This window comes from Phyllostomus discolor, chromosome 2 (genome assembly GCF_004126475.2).
Source record: "Phyllostomus discolor isolate MPI-MPIP mPhyDis1 chromosome 2, mPhyDis1.pri.v3, whole genome shotgun sequence".
NCBI lineage: Eukaryota > Metazoa > Chordata > Mammalia > Chiroptera > Phyllostomidae > Phyllostomus > Phyllostomus discolor.
Genome location: NC_040904.2, coordinates 105,309,553 through 105,335,377, shown reverse-complemented (window position 1 = coordinate 105,335,377; position 25,825 = coordinate 105,309,553). Strand labels below are relative to the sequence as shown.

The window sequence follows — 25,825 nt, the reverse complement described above, 5'->3', positions numbered from 1 at the left end:
TTGATCCATTCATCTACTGATGGGCACTTAGGCTGTTCCCAGCACTAGGCTATTGTAAATAGCACATCTATGAATATAGGGGTGCATAAGTTCTTTTGAATTGGTATTTCAGGATTCTCAGGGTATATTCTCAGCAGTGGAATTGCTGTGTCAAAAGGCAGTTCCACTTTTAATTTTTTCAGGAAATTCCAAATAGTCCTCTTACTCTTAGCCTATGAAGATCTCAAGTCTAGGTTAAATGTGGAGAAAAGAAACCTGAGAACTTGATGGAAATCAAAGTCTGGCTGCCTGTGAACCACACCAAGTTTGTAACAACAAACAAAGGTCCTTAGCACAAAAAAAAAATTGTACTGACTGTAAGCTAGTTTCCTACTTCTGGCTGGAACACATTTGGATATTTTATCAGTTGCAATAGCCCTTTTAGGGCTTTAACGTTTTTCTCTCAGCTTACCTTGTAGATGTAAAGATTTTAAATAACTAGGGTGTTTTTAGGACATAAAAGTGTCATCATATGTCTTGGTTTAATCTATGGCAAGCAAAAAGCTGGCAGTTTAATAATAAAGTGAACAAAGGACATTTGGAATGTTATCTACTCTGATAATGACTGCTGGATAAAACAAAAGAGAATGATTTCAGAAAAAGTAGTTGAGGGAGGAGAAGGGAGATGAGAACATTTTTATCACTTCAAGATTTACAGTCTGTAAAAATCAAATCAAATCAAATCCAAGTAACCACTGCAGAGATTTGGTGGTAAAAGTTAAGACAGCTAAGAGGGGATGTAGTCAGAGGCAAGGTCGGAATACTCTCTGTCCCTTGTCTCACTTCTGATCATTCTTGTTCCTACTAAGAGGCAGGGAGGGGCAATCATCAAGAACAGAATAAACCCCAGGTGGTTCTCCCACTCTCTAAGAAGTCAAGTCTATTTACATAGAAAGCCAATGAATAGTTGAGCCCACATAGACTCTGAGGTGGTGGGCACCCATAGAACTTGTCTATATTAGAGTTCCCTCTGGATCCCTTGTCTGGGGAAAATTAACAGGGACAACTTAAAGACAGACCATGCCATTAGGCTAGAGAGCCCCAGGGTCAGTTGGCTTCATATTAATCTCAGATTTGGGTGAATGTTCTATTGAGACTCTTTTGGTTGGAAGAAATCATATCTGCTCATGCTGGTAGTAATAAGGTAGAGAACGATCACTACAAAGATTCATGTGGCAAAAAAAGAAAATGGACCAAATTCACCTGACTGCAGGACTCCAGTGACTACAAGGGAAAGGGAGACAGCCAGGAAGAGCATAGGTGGACTGACCCTGTCAGGGCCTACTTTCTGCCTAAGAGCCAGATGGGTTCTTCTGGCTTTATTTGGAAGGGTTTGTGCTGGGTCTTTGGGGCTATTGAGTTCCAACAGAGGAAGGGCTGCTGCACTTAGGGTGATTTGATGCAGACCCTGGCTTGTGGGGTCTGCCACATTGTGGATGAGGCACAAGAAATTCACACAGACTACAGAATCCTGTGGAGGAAAAGGGACAATATGGCTTCCCTCTCAAGGAGAGAAAAAGCCTCAGCCCTTGCCTTGACTGGCCTTTATTTCTTTTCTGGGCACATTACATGACGGTCCTCATTTACTATGCACAGGTTTGCTTTAGGTGGTTACCTTTTACAGAAAACAAAGGAGACTGATGCTGCTAATCACATCACAGAAGAAGGATATTTGCAAATGCAAAGGGAATAGTGGTTGAACTGTTTACACTCCTCCTTGGAAGGTTTAGCATGGATTTTAGGAAGTTACAGTAAGCACTTGCTGTCTCAATTCAGGGTGAGGGAGTTTTAGCAAAAGTAGTCTCATAGCAGTTTAAGTACAATGCAGGCCTGATTCCCCACAGGAGAACCTATCCATGGGCATGGGTTTTGTCTGGGCCCACACCACGCAGAACAGTCTTCTATAGTGATTTATGAGGATAACTCAACAGTGGTAAATCAGGGCCATTGCTGCAGCAAAAGCAATCCTTGTTAGCAAGGACCCTCAAAGTGTCATGTGATCTGTCCATTTGGCTCCACATAGGACAGTTCCTTACATTCAAATGGTCACCTGGTAATTCATTCATTATTTCCATTCATTCACTTGTTTGTTGTTCTATTAGGGAATATACTAAATAATAAGACTGTCTGAGAAGTGATCTAACAGTAGGTTTAGAGAGTTCCAAGGACTCACAGAGGCTGAGTACAGTAGGATGCAATCAGGAAAGCCATGATATAGCTGAGTTATTTCTTTAAAAGAGGAAAGATTAAGGTGTATTTGGGAAACTGGTGGTTCAGGGAATGACAGGAAATCTGACCAGGAAGCTAAAGTGTGGCCATATATTGAAAGATTCTTTTTTAAAATTATATTTTATTGATCATGTTATTAAAGTTGTCCCAATTTTCCCCTTTTGCCCCCCTCCATCAAGCACCCCCCCCCCACTCCCTCAGGCAATCCCTACACCATTGTTCACATCCATGGGTCATGCATATAAATTCTTTGGCTACTTACTCTATTTCCTATACTGTACATTACATCCCCATGGTTATTCTGTAACTACCTATTTGTACTACTTTATAACTACCCCTCTTCATCCATTGCCCAAAACCACCTCCCATCTGGCAACCATCAAACCATCTCCATATCCATGATTCTGTCCCTGTTCTTGTTTGCTTTGTTTGTTTTTAGATTCAATTGTTGATTGATAGGTATTTATTGCCACTTTATTGTTCATAGTTTTGATCTTCTTTTTCTTAAATAAGTCCCTTAACATTTCATATAATAATGGTTTGGTGATGATGAACTCCTTTAGTATTTTTCTTGTCTGGGAAGCCCTGTATCTACCCTTTGATTCTAAATGACAGCTTTGCTGGGTAGAGCAATCTTGGTTGTAGGATTCTGCTTTTCATTACTTTGAATATTTCTTGGCAATCCCTTCTGGCCTGCAAAGTCTCTTTAAGAAATCAGCTCATGGTCTATAGGAACTTCCCTATTGGTAACTACTTTTCTCTTGCTGCTTGTAAGATTCTTTTTCATCTTTAACCTTTGGTATTTTAATTATAATGTGCCTTGGAGTGGACCTTTTTCATCCATCTCATTTGGCACTCTGTGCATTCCATTTCTGTGAATGTCTACTTCCTTTACCAAATTAAGGAGGTTTTCTTTCATTATTTTTTCAAATAGACTTCCAATTTCCTGTTCTTTCTGTTCTTCTGGAACCCTATGATGCAAATGTTGGAATGCTCGAAGTTGTCACAAAAGCTCCTTACACTGTCCTTGTTTTTTCAGATTCTTTTTTCTTCTTGCTGTTCTGATTGTTTTTTGCGTCCTTATGTTCCAAATTATTGGTTTGATTCTCAACTTCATCCACTCTGTTGTTTCGCTGCAACTTGTTCTTTATTTCAATTACTGTATCCTTCATTTCTGACTGGATCTTTTTTATGATGCTGAGGTCCTCACTAAATTCCCTGAGCATCCTTATAACAAATGTTTTGAACTCTACATTTAATAGATTGCTTATCTCCATTGTGTTGAGCTCTTTTTCTGAAGTTTTGATCTGTTCTTTCATTTAGGCCATGTTTCTTTGTCTCTTTGTTTTGGCAGCCTCCCTGTGTTTGTTTCTATGTATTAGGTAGAGCTGTTTTGACTCTGTGTCCTGGTAGTGTGGCCTAATGTAGCAGTTGTCTTGTAGGGTCCAGTGGCACACCCTCCCAGATCACTCAAGTTGGTTACTCAAGGTGTGCCTTTCATGTGGGCTTAGTACACCCTCCTCTTGTAGTTGAGACTTGATTGCTCTTGGCAGGTCAATGGAAGGGATTTACCCAGGCCAGTCAGCTGCAAGGATTGGCTGTGACCACTGACCACAAACATCCATCCACCGTGGAGGATCAGCTATGCAGGGGCAGGACAGTGGTGCTCCAACATGGTCTCTAGCTATCCACCGGGTGTGCAGACTCTGGGGTTTCCTTGGTGGTACAGGCCAAGGTCAGCCCTCACCTGTGTTTTGTCTGGGGCCACCCTGTATGGGTTATAAAGCAATCTGATATTGTTGCTACCTGTGCTGGACTTGGAGGTTGTCAGACCAAGCCAAGTTGTGAATCTATGCTGGCTGCTGCTAGTACAAGGCCTGGGGCCACTTAGCAAGAGGTAAGAGGGCTGGGGGCTCACTGAGGCCAGCTGTTGCTTATTTGAGAGGATTTAGGAAGCTGTGGAACATGAGCCAAGACCAGCCATTTATATGGAAAAGTCTCTGTTAACAGCTTGTGTGGGCCCATAAGTTGGATGGGACGAAGTCTCAGGGGATCTCCAGGATGGGGCAGTGTTAGTCAGGTTGATTGAGTCTTACATATGGCACCCTCCTGCTGGCTCTGTAGCTCTGCGGGGGGATGGTTCAGAAAAGGGACAATGGGCTCTGCCCACTTTTCTGTCTGGGAGAAAGCTGTCCCCAAGTCCTCACCTTGATGCCAGACACTTCAGTTTCTCCCAGTGTGCCACTGGCACCTTTCAAGCTGCTTGCGCTGGAGCTCAGAGGGAGTGAGTTTCAGTAAGTGTGTGTTAGTTCTTTAAGAGGAACTGCATGGGACTCCAGAAGTTTCTTCCACTGACTCAATCCCCACTGTTTTTTGCAGCCAAAAGTTATGAGGACTTATCTTCCTGGCACTGGAATGCTGGGCTGGGTGGCCTGGTGTTGGGCTTGAGCTCCTCACTCACGAGATATCCCTCCCAAATTTATATCCCCCCATATGGATGTGGGACCAGCTCCCCCTCCTACAAGCCTGGATGGATGTGGTTTCCTTAATTCCATAGTTGTCAGATTCTACTCAACTTGATATTTGATGGTTCTGAGTGATGACTGCTCTAAAATTTAGTTGTAATTTTGATGTGCTTGTGCAATGAGGCAAGCTGTATTTAGCTATGCTGCCATCTTGACTGGAAGTCTCTGAAGATTCCTTATGTGCCAGGGAAAGAGACCAAACATTATCATATGGGGGAGAAAAATACTGGTTTTAGGCAAGGGAGTGTGATCCCACTGTAATGTTTTTTTCTCCTTCCTACTGCTCCAATCTCTTTATCTTTACTCTGAAGGGCAATTTGGAAATACTTATGCAAACTAAAAATGCACGTACATTTTGTGCCAGTCATTCCACTTTGGAAAATTTATCCTACAGATATACTTGCACCTGTGTGAAATGATATATGAATAGGTTTTTCATTGCCACACTGTTTGTAATAATAAAAGACTGGAAACAACTTAAATATCAATATGTAACTGGTTGAACAAATTATAATCCATCCATTCAATAAAAAATATGCAGCTATTAAAAAAAATAAGGTAACTTTTCATGGATAATATACAAATTTCTCTAAGACTACTATTAGCAAAAAAAGAAAAAAAGCAACATTCAGAAATGTATAAATAGCATGCTAATTTTTAAAGAAGGGTAAGTGAAATAAGCCAGTCAGAGAAACACAAATTCCATATGATCTACCTTATATGTGGAATCTAATGAACAAAATAAACTGGTGAACAAAATACAAACAGAAGCATTGATACATGGAATAGACTGGCATCTGTTAGAGAGGAGAGGGGCTGGGGAATTGGATGAAAGGTGAAGGTATTAAGCAAAAAAAAAATTTATATCCAACACATACACACAGACAACAGTGTGGTGACAGCCAGAGTGAAAGGGGTGGGAGGTAGGTGAAGGTGAGCAAAGGGGAGAAAATGGGAGGGAAAGAGACTTTACTTGGGGTGATCGGTGCACCATGAAGGGCGCAGATGATATTTTGCTGGGTTGTATATACTTGAAACCTATGTGATTTTGTGAACCAATGTCTCCCCAATAAATTCAATTAAAAAAGAGCACCGTTGCTCTACCTAACCAGGTTGGTTAGAGCATCGTCCCAGTACACCAAGTTTGTGGAATCAATTCCTGGTCAGGGCACATGATAGATAGACAGATGAAACAAGTCAATGTTTTGTTCTCTCTCTCTTTCTCTCTCCCCTGCCTTCTGCTGTCTCTAAAATCAACCAATAAATTAAAAAGAAAATTTTAAAACCCTTAAAAAAGGATGGGAAAGAATAAGAATATATGAATATATATATATATATTCTCACTATATATATAAAATACAATTGCTTGTATTTGCATAAAGAAACTCTAAAGATAAGCAGAAAAGTAATGAGTGGCTACCAAAGGGGGCAAAACAGAAACTGGGCACATGGCTATAGAAATGCAAGGGAGACTTTTCACTGTATGTCTTTGTATGGATTATAAGCATGTAACTATATTAGAATATTGTTTAAATATTATTAAATAAATGTGAGACAGAGTCAGAGAGAGAAAGAGGAAGCTCTTTCATTCCCTTTCCCTCTGCAGACCTCATTTCCTGCTTTTCCCTTTGTCAGGACTGTCTTCTAGTTAATTTGTGGTTAGGGGCTTCCAGTGGTAAGGGCGCAAATACACAAAACTTATTCAAAATTTATTTTAGTCCTTTGTATAGAGACCCATTGTTGGCATCTGGGTTGATTTCTTTCAATTCTAAGTAAAAAAAAAAAAAGCTGGAGGTGAGGGGCAGAGGAGAGAAAGGTGAGGGGTTACTTCGTTTCCCCTTACTATTGCTAGTGCTAAAGTAGTTGTGCTTGCTGTGGAAGCTTGGGGGAGAAGATGAGAAGCTGGCAGTGGGCCAGTGAGGAGAGAAACCCATTTGGGAACTACAGACGTCACTGTTTGAAAAGAAAACAGGTGAGAAATTCCAGGGTTTTGATAGAAAGAAAGGACTTACTGTACCTAGGGCTCCTTGCCTAAAAGTTATAGGTCACGTGAGCTACGCTGCTCTTCCAGACTTGTGTCTAACTGGTCTGCTGTAGACCCTCAGAGGGCTGGTCACCAAAACTCCTACCTATGTCCTAAGAACCTTCCACCACTCAAGGTTTATTCTCACCTGGCTGGCGAGTGTACCTTCAAAGCCAGAGCACAGCTCTTTGGCTTTTCAGTTCCTCCTCCAGAAACAGTTCACAGAACTGAGGGTGGCAAGTGTGTATGCAAAGCACACCATGTTCTCCACGCATTTAGAGAGTAGTGCTAGGCAGATCCTCCTTCCTTTTCAATCACATTCCTCTTTGACCCCAAGAACATAAGGCTCACAACAGGAAAGTTTGGGCCATCTGGCAGCCACTATCACTAACATTTTAAAAACAAGCAGTTTGATACCCTAGAGCACAGGTGGTAAACACAAGGCCCACAGGTCAAATCCAGCCCTCCACCTTGTTTTATGCAGCCCAGCACCTTGTTTCTACCCAGTGGCAGCACCAAGCTCTGGCTTAACTGTTAAGTAGTTACATTTATACAGTCCTAAAATTATATTCAGCCCTTTGAAGGCAACCACGAGGCTGATGTGGTCCCTGGTAAAAATGAGTTTGACACCCCTGCCCTAGAGATTGGATATGGGAGAGGACTGTAGTTGATGAGAGCAGAAAAGCCAGGATATGGTGGGCAGAGTGACCCCTTTCTCCCATACTCTAACCAAAAGTTCAAAGGAAAAAATGAAGCAGGGATGGGCCTCACTTAAACCAGCATTCTGTAAAGATTATGCCTACTCTTTACCATTAGAGGGCATAGTAAACCCACATGCACTTGGGGCCACAGAGAGCGATGAATAACATCAGTGCCACAAAGGATGACTGGCCAGCTCACAGTTCCCCTTTCTTTGGGGTGTGACTCTTGTGCTCAGGGGCGAGTCCCCATAACTCTCTTCTCTGGCAGACTTTGCTGGCAGTTGACTCTAGAGAAGGTCTGCAAGTCCTGCAGCTGAAGTTCCCAGAATGAAACCTGGTCTCACTGTATACCTTTGTATGGTTTGAGACTTAGTTGTTCATTTTCCTTGGAGTCTATAATTTATGCCAGTATTTCCCCAATATCTTCCCTCTGGTCTTTTGTTCCTTGCTTTAAAATGTCAGAGCAGAAGCTTTGGAATTTATCTTGTTTTTAGAGGTTTTTGGGTAATGAGGTGTCAGTGAATGGCGATGGTAAGCCACACCCTAGTCCGATGTCTTTCCTGAACGACAGCAGCTCCCTAGAATATCCCACTGCTTCTACTCTTGCTTTACTTTACTTATTCTCTGCAAAGCGGACACTGACATTTTAACCAGATCAGCTACTCCTCTGATTAAAACTCTTCCATGGCTTTCCAATGTTTAGGATAAACTCTAAAACATTTAGTAGGTCCTTGCAGTTCCTTGCCCAAACTCTTCCTGTCTTAGGATCCTGACATGGGCTAGTCCAGGTCTGGAGCCCTTTTCTCCCCACCCTGAGCCTCGTTCTTTGGATCTTGGTTGAAGTATCGCTTTCTCGGGAAACTTACTTTTTTCTCATCTAAATTAGTTCCCCTTGTTGCTTATTTTTTAATAGTATTTACACTTTTCCTTCATAGCTCTTATTACAGCTTGTAATCACATACTTATTTTGGCGACCTTTGGGCAGAGTCTGTCTCCCCCACAAGACTCTTAGCATCTTAAGGGTAAGAACTGTCTCCATTTTGTCCCCTTCTGTAGCCCCAGAGCCTAACATAGAAACCAGAATACAATAGATTTCCAAATATTTGGTAGATGATTAAATAGGACAAGACTAGCGTGAACAGAGTTGGTTGAGATGTAAGATAAGAACCTGATTTGTGTGCTAGCAGTACGAAAGGAATGAGATGGGGTTAATTTAAAGAGGAAAATCAACAGAATGACAGGTAGTGGGAAGGAGATAATACTTTACTAGCTGAACATGCAACCTGACTCAGAGAAGGAGTCAAAGACAACTACATTTTCAAACTGGGGTCACTAATACTTAGGTTTGGGGAAGTAGAATATTTATGTTGCTTTAGATATATCAGTTGGAGGTGAATAAAGTCTTAGAAGAGGACATGTGTAGAAAGTTGCAGGGTGACCTGGAGCTCCAGTGGGCCACAAGAGAGAAATTCAGAGCCCATCATTCACAGAAGTGGGGACTAAAGCACCTAAGACAATTCAGATGTTGTGAAGAGGAAGATGGACCTCACCTTAAATGATCGTTACAGCAAGGGGCCAGATGGGGGCACACTTGTGTCCTGGAAAAGGACTATGTGCCACAAAGCCTTTTATGCAGAGAAATAGAAATCCGGAGAGGTGATGTGATCTGCTCAAAGTCACACTGCAAGTCAGTGACAAGGCATTCCAACCTACTTTTCCTAACTTGCAAGATCCAGTTTTCTTGGCATTATAACACAGAAAACTCCTGAATTTTCAGACATGCCTTCTTTACAGTGGATGCTCAATACCATTTTCTGGTAAGTCAAGGCAGGCAACTAAAAGGCAGAATTTCATTTCCTTAGTTTATTAAAGATTACGATGAGCTGTTATGTGTGTATGAATTACATTAAGTAGGAATCCAGTTCAGAACATGAGTTGTATACACACAGACCATCTCAATTTAGACTCTTGTTCCTTTTATGTTAATTTAATGTAAAGCTCTAAAGCCTTAGCAGAGAAAGTCAATTACAGCCTCATTCAAGTAGAAAATATTTGCCTTCCACTCTTCCACTATGTCTTGAATCTTGTCTCCACCTTATAAGCAAAAAATTTCCCCTTTATTTATAGAAAAGAACACACCCTCCCGCATTCAGTCAGAAGCAACTCTCTTCAGTGCATTCAACGCTTCTCCCCACAACAGCAGGGGTTTTCAGGTACTGTTAAGTTGCAAAGTGCTTTCAAAATATCCCACCCCCAATCCTCTCTCCCCCTACTCTCAAATAAATAAATAAATGGGTATTTGGACAGTGATGACAGCAGAGTGTCAGGGTCACTAAAACAGATATGCAACCTGAAGGGATGGGGTGGGGGAGGTGAAGAAACATAAGTGAAGAACCAGGAGCATGTAAGATTGTAGAGCTCAGTTTTAGAAACTGTGTCAGCATTTTCCAACCTTTGATCCTAAGCTAATATGAAACAGGAGGGACAATAATGAGAAGATGTCTCTCCTCCAGTGTAGTGACTTGAAGTAAGGAACTGGATTTGTCATTTCAACCAAAACTGGAAGTAGAGCTCACCATTTTTACACATTTCTGAATCAGAATCTCGGGCTTGGTGAGCCTTGAGGTTTATGGGATCATTCCCAAGGTCCTTGAAGGACAAGGAAACTGCTGGTCAGGCCTTCAAAACAGGGCTGGGCTGGAGGTCTTGGCTTTTAGAAATTCCCCCAAGAACTGAAAGGAGAACAGCTTCAGGGTTTTCCAGCCTGATGCAGCCTTCAAATCCTAAGTGTGAGGCAGAAGGACCAATGCCACTAGTCAGTTCCTCCCTATTCCCTCCCTGCCCTGGTGGAGCCTCACAACTGACTGTTACCTTACTGCCCCTTCTACTTCCCGTGTGACTCCTGCCTGCCTCCAGCTCAGGCACTTAATCAGCTTCCACCAACCATGTGCAACTTTCTGTTTAGCTTCCTAGGGCAGCGCACAGGCCAAGTTTTTTCTACTAGTAAGCAAGTATGGAAAGAGAGGTACACAGGACGCAGTCCCAGAACAAAAATGTGGGTTTTAGTTCACAGAGCTGCCAGTCCTCAGAGCAGGTTCTTTAAGTTGCTGTATTTTACATACAGGTAGTATTTTATATACCTGTCAGAAGCTACAGCAACTTAAAGAACACCACAAGCATATACACAGTCCCATCAAAAACTTTTCCCATACATGACTCATTAAAAATGTGTGTTAAAATTAATAATGTGAAAAGAAAGAATGAACATATGACTTCATCAGGCTAAAGAGTTCAGTGCATAACTGGCATAAAGGCTCTTGTTATCCCAAGAATACATTCACACTCACATCTATAAATCATCAAGTTCTCTAATACCACTAACAGCAAGAAGTTTTTACTCCAACTTTGACAAAAAAAAAAACTAAGGCAAGAAATCAGCCACCAGGGAAGGTCCCAGCTCTGTTAAAGGAAGGGGAAAGAGAGAATGGAGTTGGGCCATACTTTTACTTAGAATCACAACGACTATCTAGCAGAGGACACAGTGGCAAGAGACCCACAAATACAGTGGTTGATGGGGTTTCTGTCCTCAGTTTAGGATGGCATCAGACCTACACCAGATTAGGGACCTTATCACCTAAGAGGAGACCAACAGCTCCTCTAACTGAATATATTTTCCTTAAGCAACAGAGCTGTAGCCTCGCTGATGCTTGGTGTGAGGCTATAAACGGGCCTGGCCTAAGTATCACTTCTGTTCTTTGCTTCAAGTGCGCTGGGGTAAGAAAGTCAGGTGTCACATCATCTATGCCTAGAGTATTTCAAACAAGAAAGTCGTGGCTGCCTCTTTGAGGTCTCTGTGGATTCCAGGGTAGTAATAATGCTGTCTTTATGGTCTCAAAAACACCTAAGCTGGACAGAATGTCTACAATGTAGTCCCATTCTCTGCTGCTTCTCCTTAGGGCACAGTCTGACCCAATTTCAGGACTGGGAGAGAGAAAGCTCCATCCTCCTGTTTCAGCAGCAAAGGAGAAGTGAGTAGTTTGAGACAGGCTTGGCTCAGAAGCTCCAGAGCTAAAACAAAATAAAACTGGGAATGATACTTGAGATGCAGCAGAAACCAGTTCTGGTCTAAGTGAAGTAGGCCAAGGATGTCAGAAGAATTGGGTCTCACTGTCCATTCCCTTAACAGAGGCACTAGAAGGACCCATGTGTCAGTTCTAATGGAAATGCCTACTTGCAAATTGTCGCAACAGACTGGACCCCACCAACTGAACAAAAGTTGGCTACATATGGACATTAGACAAATCATGAACACAAAATAATAACAATAAAAAAAAAAACAAGTCCTTATATGGGAAAGTCCTTATACGGGCGGCTCAGCTCTGCATTTTGTGACCCTAACCCCTAGAGAAAGGGTATAACGTGCTTTTTTCAGGTGGTCTCCAGGACGGCAGCCTCTAGGGCCAGAGCTTCAGTGGGTTCCTCCTCACAGTCCGACACGAAGGACTCCAGGCTCTGCTTGGCCAGCAACTCCCGCCGGGCCTGGAGCCGCTCACACCGGGGACAGCTTCCAGACTTGAAACAAGTCTTATGGTAACATGCTTTACATTCTGTTCAGGATGGGAAGGTGAGAGAGAAGAGCACAATTTGTATTATCTCAGGCAGGAAGTTGCTGCTACAGTCCCTTTTCACTATGGTGGCCCAGGGTGCCTGTGGCGAAACATGGGGAGTTGCTGAATCAAGCCAAACTCTTATTAAGAGATCACTTATTAAGTGATTGAAGGCGAGTAAATTAGCTTTGTGTTCAGTCTTATTTGCCCCACTCCACACCCGGCACCAGCTCTCACCTTCACAGGTCCGGCACTTATGGAGCTCAAAAGGGAAGATGATGTCATCCTCATTCTGACAGAACTCACAGATGAAGCCCTTGGCTTGGCAGAGCTAGGGAAAAGGGACAGGCCGCAAAATGAGGGACAGCACACCAGGAGCTGGCACAAGAAGGTGAACAAAAATGAAGGGAGGTGCAAAATATAAATGAGACTTAAATGGGCTCTAAGGTATTCTCCCGCTTTCAGAAAAGAGACCCGAGCTAGACTTAGAAGTATGACAGCCCAACCAGGGCCAGGCTGTGCAGTGTCAGACAAAGCTTTAGGGTGGAGATGAGAGGCATGAGTTTGAGAAACCTTGACCATGACAGTGGCTCCCAATGAAGAAATGAAAAAAAGAAAAGAACAGTGCTCAAAAGGCTTCCTAAAGTGAAAACTCCAGTCTGGGTAATGTTTTGATTTTGAAATAGGAACCACAGCCAATTAAGGCAAAATGTGAAGGCAAGAAAATTTCTCCAAAATAACACCCAGCCTTGAGTCACATTATAGCTACGTCTTTCAAATTGCCTGTTACATTTTAAGATCTAATTCTGGAACTATAACAGGAACACAAACTGGGAATACCCTAAAATGGGAAAGTCTAAAAATAAAATTTCTAAATTTCTGGCATGTTGGGTATATCAAGAACAATAATTTGAATCTACAGAACAATTAGAGCTTACAAAATGCTTTCACATAAATTATTTCATCAATTCTCAAAAACACTGAGAGGAAAGGACAGTACATAGCAATCATGTACTTCATTTTTAGAGACAAAAAAATTGAGGCTCACCACAGAGAAGGCAAAGTATTTCCTTTGGTCACAGTGACTGAAAATGATAAAGTTGAGACCCAGGCCCTCTCCAGGTGTTAATCCAGGTTCTCCCCCCACATCATGACAGCTCTTTACTGAAGGTCTACTTAGAACTGCCCAGTTACCCAGGGACGATGCCAGCACCAAATCCTCTTCTAATTCTAGATTTTTTTGATCTGGTTGACTGAGCTGTTCACTAACCCAGGGAACAGCAATCCTATCCAGTTCCTCTCACAGTGTTGACAGGCCATTTCAACTTCCTAGAACTAAATGGCAAGAATCCTGGGTCCACTCTACAACCTACATCCCTAAGCAAGGGCCCAGTTGCCTACTAAAGCAAGGCTTTCTTACCATGCATCGCTCCACATGGGCAGCCCCTGCCCTGGTGAGCTCAGCAAGCCGGGGCCCCAGCTCCCCCTTCCTGGTTGCAGTCAGGTCATTCAATGAGTACAGATGGAGATCTTCTGTCAAGTGGCCTGGAACTACGTCAAAGGAATCCAGAAGGCTACAGAAGAAGAGGGGAAGTAGGTGGGAGCAGAGAATGAACCCTTGTGTGGCACATCAGGGTAGAAGGATTTCTATTCAGAAGCAAGATAAGGAAAGAGAAGGGTCCCAGGCAGAGGTAATAAAGCTGACAACACTCAGCCAAGCCATGTGTTCCAGGCCACCCAACCCTCCCATGCCACCAGGTGTCTAGATGGCAGAAGTGACTGTTATACCCTTTTGCAGAGTGATTCACGCCAGCTTGCAAGGAGTGGTGGGTCTGCCTGGATAGAACCACCACAACTTTCTCCTTCCAGAGAGAAGGATATAGACAGTTACTGCTTCTCATTTACCATTTCTAGAATTTTCTGCAGCACCCCCCCACTCTCCTTCACATCTGCCAACTGTTGGGGCATGTTTCTTTCAGAGACATTAACTCAGCCAGATGCCTCTGACCCCCACAAAGGACTTACTCTTTGGCCAATCGGCATGTCTTGAACATGTTCTTCATGTGATACAGCTGGATCCGCAACAGCTGAGGAGAGACATTGTGGTGGTAGGTGGGGGAAGAAGGGGTATGAGGAGGAAAGAAACAACCATCAGACCAGTACCTTTAAAGCCTGGAAGCCAGATTGTTCTCTATACCTGTAACTCAACGACTCACTTCAAAATGTACTCCAGTCAGCCCCTCTACTGGGCCAGTCTGCCCAAATCACATACACAGCTAGGAGCAGCTAAGAAACCCAGAAGTTGAATTTCCCACCTGATACCCTCTTCTCCACTCATAATATTTTCAGAAATGGGAGAAAGCCTGCTTTTGACACTGCCTGCTACCTACAGCTTCAGAGCTGCTTTGGCAGCTTTCGAATGCTAACTGGACAGATACCCTGGAAATGGCGAGAGAAAGTACACAAAGTATGAATGATGAGGTGGTTACAGCTGTGACACAGTGACAAAGAGAAGCATGGTAATCTCGGGACAGCCTGTACGAATGAACACAGGGAGAGGACGAGAAGGATAATCTATGATGGGGCCATTTCAAGGGTCTTACTCGAACTTGATTGAGTAGCTTGACCTTCCTATAGAGGGCACTGTTGATGTCCTGCACATTGAAGAGAGGATCATTCCAGATCTTAATAAGCAGGTCCTTGGAGAAATTGCTGACATAGTATTTGCTGAAGTCCCACTTGCGCAGAACCCGGCTGGGGATAACCATCTGGGCATTCTCATGGCAACACTGACAGAAGTACTTGCCCAAGTACTCACAGTACCGCAGACGCTTGATATAATCTGGAAAAACCAGGAAGTCAAAAGGTCAAATGTGGGTTTCCCATCTATTAGCTGGTGAGGGGGCTGTGCTGCTCCTTTTGAAAGAGCAGGAAGGGATAGCCAGTGAGCTCTAGCCAGCTCTTTCTGAGTTCCCAGAGTTGGCAGAAACCCACATAGTGGGGTCTGTGATTTCTGTGCACCACCTGGAGGCAGCTCCGGAAACAAACCGTGCCAAAACTGGTAAGATCCAGCCTCCAAGAACCTAGTCGAAGTACCCAGTCCTGATAATGTGCTCCCAGAAATAATTACTCTCAGATTGACAGTGTTCTTGCCTACTCTCATCCCTTCCCCTCCAGACCCCTTCCATTCTTTTCCCCAATTCTGTCTGTCACCTCCTCTTACTACTTTCTTTGGCCAGCCCCCTGCCCAAGCATGTGAAAGGGTAAGGCCTTGAAGACAGTATCGGGGTCAGAGAAGATACGCACCAGGGTCAGTCCGGATGCCACATCCTGCACAGCGGTAATTCTGCTTGGCCACAGCAACCTTCCTCCTGAGGAGAGGCAAAGGAGAGGGGATTGGCAGGCGCCAGCAGTATGAGGCCTCTGAGATGTGAAGGATGAGGATACAAACAGAGGGCTCTTGTTAAGGATGGGAAGAGAGGGGCATTCATCTATTTTTTAGATTTGGACCAACTGAACCTATTGGGAGAACCAATTCAAAACAAGGATTATAAGGACAGAATTTAAGTCTAGGCAGTGACTCTCCCCAATAATGATCCATATTTTCTGTACAAATGTGAGAGATGAGAAATAGTAAAGAGAAAACAACAGAAAAGAAAAGCAATCATCCACCCATCTTAAAAAGAGAAGAAAAACTAGTAAGTTCACAGAACTAATGGAAGGAAGGTAACAGGTTTAGAAAGGCCAATGATAAAAGACCTCGTTTCCATGTAGCTCTGGGAAGGAGTGGGAGGATTAAGAATAAGACTTACAGACAAAATGGACAATCCTCTCCTGCCTTTCAGAATTGTGTGGGATATACAGTTGATACAGAGAAAAGGGGATGAGGAGATAGCTCTAACAATCCAAAGAGAATGTATCTGTTTTTCAGAGGCATAGCCACTGGCTACTCACGTTGGGGCTGGATGAACATTAAAAATTATCTGAGGCCGGGGTGGGGCCCACTCCAGGTTGCCACGAACACGAATACGCAGTTTGTAGATGTCAGCGTGCTGCCCATCATCTGGTGAGATGGGTAGTGAGTCAGGGATGGGCAGGAGCTGCAGGAGAAAACACAGGGTGATCTAACATGAACAGTCTGGGGGAACCCACATGCTTGAACCTTCTGGTTATGAAAGAAGCAGTCAATGAAAGACATTTCAGGAACACATAAATTAGGTAAGGGATTCAGGGAACCTTGGCCCTTGAAACCGTAAGGCACCTGTCTACTAGAAGTGAGGTCCTTGGTTTCAAGAAGCAAAAGGATCAGAAACAGCATCCCAGTGTGGTAGCACCCATTGCTGATGCTGTCCCAGAACCCACCCCAGGAACCCTGGTGTTCCAGGGTGCTTCATGCCTTACTCAACTACAGAGCAAAGAAGAATCTGAATAATTCACTTTCTCGCAGTGTCTCAAAGGTGGTCACACACAGGAGTTCCGCCTTTGGGTCTAGTGAGCAGTTATATGGAATAAGGACAGTGAAGGAGCCATTATCTCCTGTTTTGACAATTGCTAGGGAAAACCCAGGCAAACATTCATTCGTTCATTCAACAAATCATAATGAATGTCTTATGTGAGTAAGGAAGGAGACACATAGGCTCATTCTAGACTGGGGACATGTGACAAAAAGAGAACAGTATCGAAAAGGCTCACAACCTTCTGGGGCTGGACAGAGGTGGAGAAAAAGGGCTGAGGAATCTACCTTCTGAGGGGCATCATGCTCTGGAACGAGCCACTCTAGCTCCGAGGCGGCTGGGAGCTGCATCCCTTCAAATTGCTTCAGGAGCCCCATGGCCACTGCCTCAGCAGATGTGGAGTGCAGGAAGCAGTGGGAACTGGAAAAAAGAGATTCAAGGAAGGTTGAACAGAGAGAAAAGACAGGAAGATGGGAGCCTTCCCTTCACAGCCTGATACCATATGCAGTGACTTCTTGGCTGAGAAAACACTTGCAGTACCCCCGGTCTGCTAAGTTTCTTTTCTCATCATCACACGTATACAGTGGCAAATATACTGGTCTTATAGTCCTAAGACTTAGGCTCATATCCCACTTACTAGCATTGTATGGCATTGCTAGTTAAGAATTCTGTACCACTTCCTTTCTGTAACCTCCAGTTTCTTTACCGCAAAATGGGGATCATAACACGTGTTTACAAAATAAAGTGTGAAAACTGCTTTGTGGACTATGAAGGGGTACTGTTACTCCCAAATGAGCAACTACAATGTGGAACCTGTTCGATTTGATTTCTTAGTCAGAAATCATGATCGCTCTTCTCAGTTTTGATATCTGCTCTTCTGGGGGCCTCTGGTATAATCAGTCAGAAAAGAAGGAACAATCCACACTGTGAGCTTTGCCTCCACAACAGTCCTTGAACCAATGATCTTCTGCTCTCTTCTCCTGGGCTGGACACCATCAGGTAGGCCCATCGCTTTCACCTTGCCTCTTTGTGAATGTGGACGGCTGCATCTGCAGTCTTTCCCATCCATATGCTAAGAAATGGGTTTGTTTCTTCACATACCCCAAAGCTTTTATTTTTTAATTACAGTTTACATTTAATATTACTTTGTATTAGTTTCAGGTGCTTATCATAGTAATTAGACAGTCAAATACTTTACAAAGTGATCCCCCAATATTTCAATTACCCACCTGGCACCATACATAATTATTATAATATCGTTGACTATATTCCCTATGCTGCACTTTACATCCCCTGACTATTTTGTAACTGCCAGGTTGGGCTTATTAGACCCAGCAATTCTACTTCTGGGTATATATCTGAAGAACCTGAAACACTAATTCAAAAGGATATATGCACCCTGTGTTCACTGCAGCATTATGTACAATAGCCATGATATGGAAACAATTCAAGTACCCATCAACAGACAAGTGGATAAAAAGTTGTGGTACACATAAGCAATGGAATATTACTCGGCCTTTAAAAAGAACATAATCTTACCATTTGCAACAGCATGGATGGACCTACAGGATATTATGCTAAGTAAAACAAGTCAGACAGAGAAAGGCAAATACCATATGATATGATTTCACTTACATATGAAATCTAAAGAGCACTATAAATCAACAAAGGCTTTATTTATTGTTTTAAAAGTACTTACAAGGTCTGGGAGGAAATCAAGGATTTGTTGTTTGAGGCTGTGCTCCTTCTGATGTCCTCATCTAAATGGAAATCAGAGGTGAGTGGAGTAGGAAATGGAAAAAGAGATGGTGAGGGATAATAATGGAAACCTTTCCAAGCTATTGCCAGCTAAGCACTCAGGGTAGCAGCCGGGTGCTACATTCTATGCAGAATAAGGAGCAAAGTCCAGGTGAAGCTCTGCACATAATTTATAGTTTGGCTCTGTTCACATCACAACCAGGCCAAATTAGTGACAGTAAGCATAGCACTGAGAAGGTCAAAGTGGCTACAAATCCAGGTGGAATAACAAACTCAGACTTGGTGCCAAACAGTGAACAAGAAAAGGAAGCATCCTAAGGCACACAGGGACACATCCTCTACCAAGCAGAAACACAAAATAAATTATTCCACTCTCTACCTCGTTCTCTAAATCTCAAACCCTCTTAAATAATAAACTCTCAGAAGCAAGAACTCTAGCTAGCTCTTTTTTCAATAACAGAATCGGTACCTAAAACAAAACTTGGATCACAGAAGTTACTCATTAAATATATGTGGAATTGGAACTTTGCTTCTAACATTTGAGCACTATTACTATTACCCCTGAATGAGAGAAGTCTTCCATATCCACAAAAAAGCTTCATGGAAAGATTTGCTCCCTGTCCAGCGGTACGGGAAAGAAAAGAACTTCTTTACAGCTTGGCAACTCCCTGGAGATGCTTGATAACTAACATATGTTCACAGAGCTATTCAACATGGTCTTTACTACAGCACTCTCAGACTTTTCAATGCATATTTCTGATAAAGGATTTTGAAGAGGATTTCTAATAATGATATGTCTGAACCTCCAGAGACCTCATCTACCTAAAAACTTTGATAGGGGGAATAATGTGAAATGTAGCAGCCATGTTCAAGAAAGGTAAACAGAACCTATTTAAGTCATGAAAACAAGACTGTTCAGGCAAATCTAGTCCCTCATTTCCTTTGATGCCAGTGAAAAGACCTTCTTTTCCTAATTAAATCTACACAATGATTAATCTACTGCATTCAAGACCCTCAAAGAGCTTGCATGATATCACTTTGCACTTGGCCATGAATAGCTGAATTGTTCTTCACATTTCCTCTCTCTATTTTTTTTGTATGTATCATTAGATGATAAAAATCTTGTGAGGAACTGAGATCGTTGTCTAATTCCTCTGTACTTAAGTATTTTGGTCCTAAAATACTTAATACTGGGCTCTGAATACAAGTATATATTCAAATAATATTCCTAATAAATGAATGTCTTCAAAGCTATGTACACAAGAGAACAAAATTGAATCTGTCAACTTTCATATGTTCTCTAATCATAGAAAAACTTAACACAGCAACATTTTTGACTAGTTAATGACAAATTTTATTTTATTTAACAAAAAAGTTCATACATATAATTACCCATCTGAATTTGCACCACCAAAACCCAGACCCCAATACACTGCTAGTGGTCTATTCCATTCTAAAGAGAAGAAAAAAAGTTCTAGGCAATTGTAAACCTTCACAGACCATTTGGTTTGTGACATTTATCCAAATAACACACTGTTTTAGATTGTACTTAAGTCTCGTGTTGTCCTCATAATCCTCAGAGTGGTTTATACATAATAGGTTCTTAGAAACCATTTCCCAAATAAATGATTAATTGGCTAAAGGCAAACAGCAAACTTTAGCTTGTTAGAGTGTGATTAAAAAAGGAAAAGTGAGATAAAATCTTAGACAGATATCCTTGAATAAAGAGCTAACTAATGTTGTTACTTTAAGGCCAGACTATTAAAAAAACACTGTACATCAGAGAGGAGAGGTGAATGATCATGATTTCTAAGGAAACCATCATCTTCATAAAAACTATTCAGCAATTATTCATCCTCAAAGAGAGAAAGTCTTATTTTCTTTGAGAGAAAAACATCAGTCTCCCCTCTTTGGAAAATATTCAATATAATCAAATCATACTTTATCGTGTGTCTTCTTTTTTACCACAGGTGCAATGACTTTCTGGCTAATCATGAATACTTCCAAGAGTGCAGAAGACCACATGGGTTGGATGTGAGGATGTTTCCCCAGGAATGAAGAGGAAAAGGCAGTGCCTCATATGAAATGGGACATGACACCTGACACTGGTCAAGCATCATGAAGGCCTTGTGGATACTGGGCTTCTGCTGCACCTTGTTGACTCTCAAGTCCGTTCAAGAAAATGATTGAGCTAATGTGGTTGAAACGCTACTCAAGTATTTGGATAAAAGTATAAGATACAAGGGTATAAGATAATTAGGGAGTAAAGAAAGAGGAGGAAGTTATTCACCTGGATGTACTAAATATACTCCAAAAGAAAACACTTTAGAAAGAAGTTTAAGAAGCTTGCCTTCCAAATGGAAGTTAACATAATTACGAAACTTTTTATCAATTCTTTGACAAGGATGATTTCAAATGCTTCTGATGTTTTAATAGGATAAAGAGTTCAAAAATATAAAAACGAACAACAACATAAATAATGACATGTTATAAGAAGAACTTTTATATGTCCAGACAGTGGTATAGCAATGATCAGTGAAGAAGTGGTTAAACCTTGTTACTCTAGCAAAAACAACAAAGGCGTAGGAATAGAGTTAACTTCAGAATGTACTGGCCAGTTTAATGTTGGTTTCCATCCTGCTTTGCTTCTAACAGTTAAGACAATACCTAACACATCTAGAAATTTAACTCCAGTGAATTTTATGTAACCGCTAACTCAAGAGGAAACACTTCAAAATGAAGAACCACAATTATTCTTGTTACAAAAGGGAAACACATTATTTAAAATGGAAGAGAAGGGAGAAGTAACTGATTGCTTTCAGTAGGATATAATTTTAAAACTTGTCAGAAAATATAGTTCATGAACTCCCTCCTTATACACTGTGCCAGTTATCAATTTATTGTCTTTTCAGCCCAAACCTGTTTTTTTTTTTTTGGTCTGTTCTGTGATAGTGGACCTGGACTTGTAAACATTAATCTTTTGCTAGCTGGTGCAATTGTAGGCTTTGTCAGTAGAGGGCACTGGAGGGACACTGAAGGAGGAAGGGGTTTCTCTTGCTGGTTCTTGTTTGGTCCTCTAGGCTGACTCCAGTAGCGCAAGTGATTTCCCCAAGGTAAGCATGCCTTTAGGTGGCATTGCTGCAGAGTGCCTACCAGAGGTACTGCGACTTCTCATAAACAGCTTCCCCTGGCATCTCCTGGAGAATTATCACAGCAAGTGCCACTTCTGGCTCCTCTTGAGATTTGAGGCATGACACCTCTCTGGGGGAAGCCTCCTCCTGCACCCAGAGAATGCTTTCCTGGTGAGGGCCATTGGCATGACACCTCCTGTGGACAGCATCCCCTAGCACTCCCTTAGAGCAGCTCTGCAGCTTCAGAGAACTTCTGTACCATCCAGTGAGCCAGGAGGTCTGAAACTCAGCCTTGGAGATGTGGCCCTCTTCTGCATTTCTTCCTAGCCCAGGTACTCTATCTCAGCCCTAGGGACAGTGACTGCTGCCTATATCTGCTATTTCTGTATGCGTTACTGGTCTCTTTACTCCTTATGAGCCAGTTTCCCATTACTTTGATCCTTTTTTTAAAATTTTATTTTAATGGTTGTTGCAGTACAATTTTCTGTCTTTTACTCCCATCCCAACCCACCCACCCAGACCTCCCCTCCTCCCTCCCATTTCCACCCGCCCCTAGTTTTTATCCATGTGTCCTTTATACTTGTTCCTGTAAACCCTTCCCCTTTTCCCCTGAAATTCCCCTGAAATTCCCTCTCCTCTCCCCTCTGAACTCTGTCAGTCTGTTCTTTTATAGTTAACAATTTTTTATAGTAAACTTTCTTTATTCAAATTACTGTGTGATTTCTGTCCCTTGATTGGACCCTCACTATATACATATGTGCAGAAGACTGAAATTCTAGAAGAATCTATTGTACAAAGGAAGATTGACGTAGCTGTAATACAAGAGGTCAAAGAGGGGGTGTGGAGGTAAAAAGAACAACGAAATGCTAAAACTAAAGAAGTTGAAAAGACTATCTGGAATCAGGAGCCTATGAATGGTATCATACCAGTTTGGCAGAGACCATCAGAAGAAACAGGTAAGGTAAAAGAAGCTAGACACAAAAGGTCACATATTGTATGATTCCATCAATATGGAATGTCCAAAAAAGGCAAATCTACAGAGATAGAAAATAGATTAGCAATGGGCTGTGGCTTGAGGTAGGAACAAGAAAAAGTATAAATGGGCACTTATGGGATGTTGAAAATGTTCTAAAACTAGATTGTGGTAATGGTTGCACAACTTCGTAAATTTACTAAAAATTATTATACATTTTTAAATTAAATTAAATTTTATTTATTTATGTTTAGAGAGAAGGGAAGGGAGAAAGAAGGAGAGAAACATGTGGTTGCCTCTTGCACAACACCTACTAGGAACCTGGCCTGAAACCCAGGCATGTGCCCTCACTGGGAATTGAACTGGTGACCTTTTGGTTCTCAGGCCCACACTCAATCCACTGAGCCACACCAGCCAGGGCCCAAGAGATTCTTGAATAGAATAGATCACTTAAGGTAATCAAAAAAAAAATAAAGAAAGAGAGAGAGAGAGAACCCTCTAGACATGATCTGTAAACCTCTAACTGTGATAAAAAAAGACTGCTAATGAAAAGTATGACACTTTTTAGAAAGAATTTGGTACCAGTAATAAACTTGATTAAAGGCCAGAAACAGATGAAAAGAAACAGAAAGCAATAAAGAAATCTAGAGCAGAGAAAGATGAATTGTATATTATACTTTCATAATTGGGAATGTATGTATAAAAAGAAGGTAAAACCTTTGTGAGAGGCTTGTTCTGATTGCTTTCCCCCTAAGCCCCACAATATGTTGGGATGTGGGTCACAAGAAAGAGCATTATTTTAAAAGTAGTTTTTTAATTGAAAATTGTTTCATATTCTTGGTGTATAAAAAATGCTTTAACACGCCCAAAATAGGTGAAAGACACTAGGAAGATTAAATAATTGTAAGCTTTATGGGTCAAGCAGGCTGATGGAGAAGTGTCTTACAGTGAATAAATGCACTAGTAAAGGACTGTGGTTGTAAGCACAATAGGAACCATTTAAAAAGTGGCAGGGTAGTTACATCTCAAGCAAGGAAAGACTATGTCAGAATAAACTGTAACAGTTCAGAAATAGAGAAAAAGGTACTTAATTACTTTTATTTCTCTACATCTTGATCTAATTTTATATAATTATTTCAAATTCTAGTTGCTGATAAAATTAACTGTTTAATAAAAGTCTTGAGTTTTGTTGTTTGTGTGTTGCAAAGCCACTTTGAGTAGAAAACTGCTTTCTTACAGTTAGCCCCACCTACAGAAGGCCTATCTATTTGGATCACAAAACAATTACTAAAGTCAAACAGTGTAGAAGTAAATCCCAATTGTATGCAAAGTACCTAAAAGAGATAGCTTTTGGTTCTGCAAATTCAAAACTCTAAAGAGGCACTAAGTTTCATACCATTCTATGTGACTTTTGCTATCTGGATGTGTGGCAGTAGCTCAGCTATAGATTTGAACTAAAATTTTTTCACCTGACCATTCCCTTCTAAACTGTCTACTACCTCCATCAGACATAACAACCACTTCATCTATAAGTATCACTGTAGGGAAAGGTAAAAAAGGACAATCTCAGTGAGGAGGATTGTTGGGGTCATACGAAGTGGAAGAAAATGAACAGCTAAGGTGTTAGCTGGATTAAGTCCAGTTTTGCCCAGCTAGTTCTCCAGACCCAGTAGTTTCCTAACCTTCATGGGTGTCACATAAACTACATACAAAGACTAGTGCAAACATTCACACGCATGCATGTATAAGCACACCCACTCGCAACACAGACTACCTGAAAACATCGAGGCCATTGACACTGAGAGTCCGTTCTTTGACATGTGAGTCAGGTTAGATCCTTCGCTACCATCTGCGTAATAATGATTATAAAAGGGGGCCCTTTAGTATTCAGACAGGAAGTAAATCAATGAAAATGACAGTTCTATACCACACATTCCTGGAATCAGGACTTGACTTTGTTCCAAAAGATGGAACTACGGTACTTTTAGGAACTTAAAACTATAGGCACACTCTACAAGTACTCTAGAGGCATACTCTTCACTGTAGTTGGTTCTCAACTGGAGGAAGATTTTGCCAGATTTTGTAACTAGCAATGTCTGGAGACATTTTTGATTGTCATAGCTGTGGGAGAGGGTGGTATGCTACTGGCATCTAGAGGGCAGAGGCTAGGATGATGCTAACATGCCCCAAGGCACAGGACAGTCTATCACAACAAAGAATATGAGGCCTAGAGTCTGAGGAAACCTGCCTTAAGGTCTTTTCCTTTAAGGATTTCTATTTTCAACTGACTAGACAGTTAGTTGATTAAACATCTTTTCTAGGCCCACTGGTGTATTTCATGCTACCCTCAGGCAGGCTATTCCAAGTTTGGCTCCTTCCAGTTTACACAGCTTCCCATCGCTCTTTGCTTTGCTGCAAGGAACAGACTTATCCACACCCAGTGAAGTAGCATGTTTTAAATGTACTTTAATATTAAGCTCATGAAATTCTGACTTTGATCCCAAGAGGCAAACCTTTTTATTTTTTTTTTCTAATTTGGACATCAAGTCAATCACAGACTATAGTATAATAAAAATATATGTATTTGGTTTTTGGACTGGTTCCTGGCACAGAGCTCTTAAAGTCCTTGTTATTTTCTCAGTGACAGGAATGTCTTCTGTTATCCATAATAAGCCCTTTCTACTATGTCTGAGTTTATGCTGTTTAATAGGGGGACCCTTAGAGGGCATCCAGATACCTTGGATAGGCCAGGTTACCAGAAGAACTTTTAACCCCAACCCCAATTCCCCAGGAGGGGAGAGGTCCTTAGATTAGGCCTAATCACCAATGGTCAGTGATTTAATCACTCATACGTACATGATGAAACCTTGATAAAAATTCACAATGATGAGGTCTGGGAAAGCTTCCTCACTGGTGAACAAACATATTAATGTACTAGGATAGTGGCACACCCTGACTCCACAGGGACATAAGTTCCTGTGGACACTTTAGGGCCTTGTACTATGTACCTGTGTACATAAAAATGAGCATGTAACTGTTCATTTTATCCTTTATAATAAACTGTAATTGTACGCATAGTGCTTTATTGTGTTCTGTGAGTCATTCTAGCTAATTATTGAACCTGAGTAGGGAGTCATAGGAACCCCTGAATTTGTAGTTGGCTGGAGAGACCTGTGGGTAGCCTGGTAACCCCATTTGCGGCTGGCATCTAAGTGGGGATAGTCTCACGGGATTGAGGCCTTAAGCTGTGGGGTCAGGTCTGTGCTCCAAAAGTTAGTGTTAGGATTGAATCACAGGACATTCAGTTGGTGTAAGAGAATCGGAGAACTGTTGGAAAACCATATATAAGCCAGTAAATAATAATAACGAGTTTTAAGTGACTACT

At 41.7% G+C, this 25,825-nt stretch overlaps 1 protein-coding gene across 13 annotated transcripts in view; it reads right to left on the bottom strand.

Moving 5' to 3' along the window:
* Positions 1 to 9,365: 9,365 nt before the first annotated feature.
* Positions 9,366 to 25,825, bottom strand: part of RUBCN (rubicon autophagy regulator) — a 68,146-nt gene continuing 51,686 nt past the window's right edge. For 8 of the 13 annotated variants that reach the window (XM_028504409.2, XM_036018246.1, XM_028504410.2 and 5 more), the window contains 10 exons: positions 24,215 to 24,289; positions 18,278 to 18,338; positions 16,866 to 16,998; positions 16,079 to 16,224; positions 15,431 to 15,495; positions 14,728 to 14,966; positions 14,150 to 14,211; positions 13,545 to 13,698; positions 12,362 to 12,455; positions 9,366 to 12,124 (listed from right to left, as the gene is read on the bottom strand). In XM_028504409.2, the coding sequence (XP_028360210.1) occupies positions 11,946 to 12,124; positions 12,362 to 12,455; positions 13,545 to 13,698; positions 14,150 to 14,211; positions 14,728 to 14,966; positions 15,431 to 15,495; positions 16,079 to 16,224; positions 16,866 to 16,998; positions 18,278 to 18,338; positions 24,215 to 24,289 (1,208 nt within the window). In that variant the 3' untranslated portion in view covers positions 9,366 to 11,945. The remainder of the gene's footprint in view (positions 12,125 to 12,361; positions 12,456 to 13,544; positions 13,699 to 14,149; positions 14,212 to 14,727; positions 14,967 to 15,430; positions 15,496 to 16,078; positions 16,225 to 16,865; positions 16,999 to 18,277; positions 18,339 to 24,214; positions 24,290 to 25,825) is intronic. The other 5 variants (XM_028504411.2, XM_028504412.2, XM_028504407.2 and 2 more) reach the window with 1 other exon arrangement.